The following is a 4398-nucleotide window of genomic DNA, read 5'->3' on the forward strand; positions in this document are numbered from 1 at the left end:
GACGGCATGAGGCAAAGAGTCAATTGCACATTAATATGGGGGGCACTAGGTTCATGAACGAGGAATTAGGAATCCTTCTTTCTGGGGTTGCTGCTTTAGTGCAACGAAGGTATGCTAGGTGTGCACTGGGTGTCTCAATCCGACAATAATGGGCTCATCCGCTCACATTATATATATCTGCCGAAGCGGAAAAACGTGGATTAGCGGCACTTTTACTGAGCAGTAACGAAATATCTACTACTGGCACTGATCACAAGAATAACAAACATTGTCAGACCAAGCTCTTTGTTCAGAAATCCGTTACGATCACGAGAATACCCGTAGAAACCAAGACTTGGAGGGTGGGACAACAAGTTGTAATGTGGGAAAAAAAAGTTGTCGGCCGGCACTACAGATGGATCGAGTTGCAGTATCGACAATCAGAAGGATTAATAATCCTGCACCTTCTAGTCTTCCCGCATACGCCATTGTGCATCTGATGTTCTGGGGTCGGCGGCAAATTCTAATATTCGTTTCCTTGTTTCGTCCATCTTGAGAGAATCGAGCATAGCCGTGGCTTCAACTTCGTATTCCGATACGACCATCCATTTTGTCTAGATACTTCGCTCCCAAGGTGGTCTTACAATTCCCTCAAGGTCAGAATGCTGGAGTCTAAATCGCATCAGCACGTCCACGGTCCTTGACCGCGCACCCACACTACTATACCGTTTGTGTACCACAGACCTCCAAGGTCAAGGTGGAACCCCCTTAGACTTGAGTTGCAGGGACTCCATTCCAAGGATAAGAACACTCGGCATCGGCAGACACCTATTTGCGAGAGCAAAGCAAAAAGAATGGGGTGGTGTAGTTTTATTGGTCCCTGCGGCGGTTATAATTTGTAAAGCCGGACCGCTCCCGCTGCTTTCAGGTTTACGATCACTGTTAGGGTTGTTTATAGCTCTCGTATGCAATTGAATTGCATTGTGATGAGGGTCGTGGTCGGATGGAACCTCAAGACGACACTCTAGTCTACTCTGAACATGAACGGGCCCGCAGGCGAATCAACACTCTGGGGGTCCATCATCATGGCTCAAGCCGTCTACCCGCTTTGCTTTTTTTTCTTTTCTTGTTTTCCCTTCCGTCTTTCGACATGAAATTATTATTGATAGTAGAGGCTGTATTTATCTGCTGCTATTGACCATTATTTATACTCTGCATGCGGGCGTATGACCTGTGTACAAAATATACTACTCTTGCGAAGGAAATGGAGAGGCGTCCCGACTCCCGACACCCGAGCTGGCTGTCAGACTCTGGCGAAATTAGCCTGCCAGTGCTAATTTAATTCATTCCGGCATAGACGAAATCTCTGTCGTCTAATCCTCTCCTTGAACTGCTGTCAAGTGTCAACTACTTTCCTTGGAGAAGATAGATTATTATTATTACCACTTTGTTATTCCCGGTCAGAAATAATAATAATCATAATAATATCCACTTTCGCTTCTTCGCTCTCTGGTCCCCCCCCCCTCCTCTTCGCTCCCCTCAGACCCAAGCACTCAACCCAGCGCACTCTCCTCTTCTGGTGCTCCTCTTCTACCCGACCTCGACTCTTTTCCTCTTCCTCCTCCCCACCCCCCGGTCTTATTTCCTCATTCCCCCCACCCCTTCTCTTCCTTTTCTTTCTTCCACGTCAGACTTGTTCGTCTGTCGTGCCTGGGATTGAGAAACCGCTTCTCTTGTCGTTCTTTCTGCCTCGTTCACTCGTGGTAGAGCCGCCCGGAATTCTTTCGAGGGACCATCACTCCTTTTTTTTTTGGTAAGCTGCCCTCGACCCCGTCAAAATGTCTTACCACCCTCTATACAATCAGAGCGTCTTTCGTTGGGTCAAAACAATCAAGCCATCGGGTTTCTTTTTTTTATTCTTTTGTCTCGCTTTTTACCTTATTTGTATGGGGGTTGTGGATTCCCTGGCACTCCGATCACTGGGACGTGGACGGGAGCGAAAAAAAGTTTCACGATACTTCAACCGAGACATTTCAGGAACTTCGAGAACTCCCCGGCCGATGTCATCGGTCTCTACTACCGCCCTCACTTTGTTTCTGCCTTGCAATCTTTTTGACCTCGTGACCACGTTTACTTTGTTTCTTTCGAATTGAAAGCTTACGATCGAATCCGCAGCATAGAATAGGGTCCGGCAGCTCTCTGAGCGAACTTTCTGCCCTCGCCGTTCTCTGCGTCGATTCTCCGGATTTTCTCGTCGGTCAATATGGCGTACTACGAACCTCAGGGCTGGCAAGCCCCCTCTTCCCGCCAGGCGTCCTGGGAACAGCCTGTGCCTCCGTCGCGTTCAGGTATGGATTGCATGCCGCGATTGAGTTCGTTGCGATATCAGATGAAAAGCTCACGCTCTCGGTATCAGGATCAAGCTCCGTTTCGCAACGTGACGATATTCCCGCCTTCTCCTCTCAATTTGACGGTACGCACCCGATGAGATCCAGTTCTCCCTATCCGGCGCTCGATTTGTTTCCCGACTGCGGTATACTATAATCCTGGTAGACATTGCGTTGTATGGGATCGTGCGCCGCGCTGGAAGGGATCAACTGTGAGGATCAGGAGGGTAAATGCTGACTTTTTCGGCAGAGGTCGATCGTGCCATTGATAACCTGGTTAAGAGCGGAAAGCTATGGGCAGCTCCGCGGAGAGACTCGATGCCCATGATGATGGGCCGCCCCCATCCTGAGTACGGTACGGAAACTCGAACGCCTTCTACAGCTAGGATTTATCCTGAACAACCTTTTACAGACCCTCGCATGCCCAACCCGGCACAGCGCCACCACTCGATTAGCGACTTTGACGGCGCAAGAATGCACCCGAACCCCAATATCCAAGGTTTTTATGCTTCGCAGCGGTTTCAGGGACGCCCAAATGAAGTGGATCAGATGATGCAAGCAAAGCGTCGGATGGCGGCACAGCGTGAGAGGGAACTCCGCAACTATCATCAGGAGCAGCAGTACAACCGAAGTACGTGGTAGCATTTTGGAGTTTTTTCTTTCTTCCTTATACATCCAAGATTCCCCATGCCGATTCTACCCGCATGTATTCATTGCCCTGTATAATACATTGGGGCAGTACCCCATACAACTTTTTTGGAGAACATGGTTTAATATTTCTTCTTCCTGAAAGGCCTTCTCGCCGAAATGTCTGCCGGCAAGTCCGACCGCTCGATCAGTCCGGCCACCGTGAACGAAGAGAGTCGCCGAGAGCTTCTGGCTCGCCAGCACAGAGCCCTGTACGGCAACGAGAGTCCCGCTTTCTTCCCTCCCAGCACCTTCAATGACGATGGCTCCCGGCCGGAGAGCCAGGCTGGTGTCAGAGGCGCCTCTCCCCGCAGCGTTGACCCATTCAGCCCGGGTTCTATTCAGGGTGCCACCGACAGCATCGCGCAGGTCAATGCCGGCCCATCTGGCATCCAGTCCCCTTCGCGTGCGAACAGCACCTCTTCGCCGAGCTCTGGTATAAACCCCGTCTTCGGTGCCGACCAGCCTGTGACGGCTAATTCGTCCCCCGGAGCCGGCTCTCCGTCCTCGGGTCAGCCGCGCTCGAAATCGAACGCTGGCCTAATCGGCTCCGTCGGTCCCATCGGCTCTCGCCCAGCCCAGCAAGCCGGCCCGGCTCAAGCCCCCAACCCTGCTCTGAACAAGCGGTCCACGACCCCCCTACCCTCGCCTCTGGGTTTCGGCTTCACCTCGGGTGAAAGCATCAACGAGCGCTCCATGTCCTCTGCTTCCAACCCCGCTACGACAGCCGCTGGATCGACCGGCGTCAAGGACGCCTCTGGCGGCGTTGGTCTCGGCTGGAGCAACAGCAGCGGTGTTTGGGGCTCCAAGGCCGGACTCGGCGTTCAGGCTTCGGTCTGGGGTTGAGAGTAACATCTCAAAGACTTTGTTATTTTTCGGTTGATATTTTGCGCCATGGCGTTTTGAAAAGAGGCATTGGCATTGTGTCTAACACTGGGAGGGGCAACGGTACATATATGAAGAGTGCAAGTTCGGTGCAACGATAATTATCTGTTTGTCTGGGATTCCGTTTGGGCTTTGGTAGGAGCTTGGTTGGCCTGTTGGTTTCCGGAGTCGGTATTCCCCTTTCTTGCTTGTGCTTGTGCTTGTCGTCTGTTGTCTGCATTCATTCCATTCCTTCCTCCTTTTCATCCTTGATCAGTTTGTTCTGGCTGCATTTGGATCATCTCGTGTTGTTGTCTTCGCAGTTTTGCTCGGTTGGGATTCGTTTGACTGTCTGCAAGTGTATGTATGTGGTGCTCATCCGGGGTTTCGGTGTTCCATCATCACTGTGCTTTGTTTGTCCATCTACAACAAATATGGCCGAAGCTACTTACGCTATTTACTTTTTGGGCACTGGGGTTTG

General features: G+C 51.2%; 1 protein-coding gene across 1 annotated transcript; it reads left to right on the plus strand.

The window, feature by feature from the left end:
* Positions 1-2399: 2399 nt before the first annotated feature.
* On the plus strand, positions 2400-4091 carry BDV17DRAFT_148735 (uncharacterized protein). Its single transcript, XM_073754442.1, has 3 exons — positions 2400-2721; positions 2779-2997; positions 3160-4091. The coding sequence occupies exons 1-3, from the start codon at positions 2598-2600 to the stop codon at positions 3897-3899; spliced, it is 1083 nt and encodes a 360-aa protein (XP_073619987.1). The 5' UTR covers positions 2400-2597; the 3' UTR covers positions 3900-4091.
* The last annotated feature ends 307 nt before the right edge of the window (positions 4092-4398 follow it).

The sequence above is a fragment of the Aspergillus undulatus genome (assembly GCF_047715775.1).
Source record: "Aspergillus undulatus strain CBS 261.88 unplaced genomic scaffold BDV17scaffold_4, whole genome shotgun sequence".
Lineage (NCBI taxonomy): Eukaryota > Fungi > Ascomycota > Eurotiomycetes > Eurotiales > Aspergillaceae > Aspergillus > Aspergillus undulatus.

What these genes read in the sequence shown, in the direction of transcription:
- BDV17DRAFT_148735 (XM_073754442.1), top strand. Translation starts at nt 2,598, where the DNA reads ATGCTGACTTTTTCGGCAGAGGTCGATCGTGCCATTGATAACCTGGTT. An exon ending in CCGCCCCCATCCTGAGTACG is followed by an intron (nt 2,722 to 2,778) that starts GTACGGAAACTC and finishes AACCTTTTACAG; the next exon opens with ACCCTCGCATGCCCAACCCG. An exon ending in GGAGCAGCAGTACAACCGAA is followed by an intron (nt 2,998 to 3,159) that starts GTACGTGGTAGC and finishes TCTTCCTGAAAG; the next exon opens with GCCTTCTCGCCGAAATGTCT.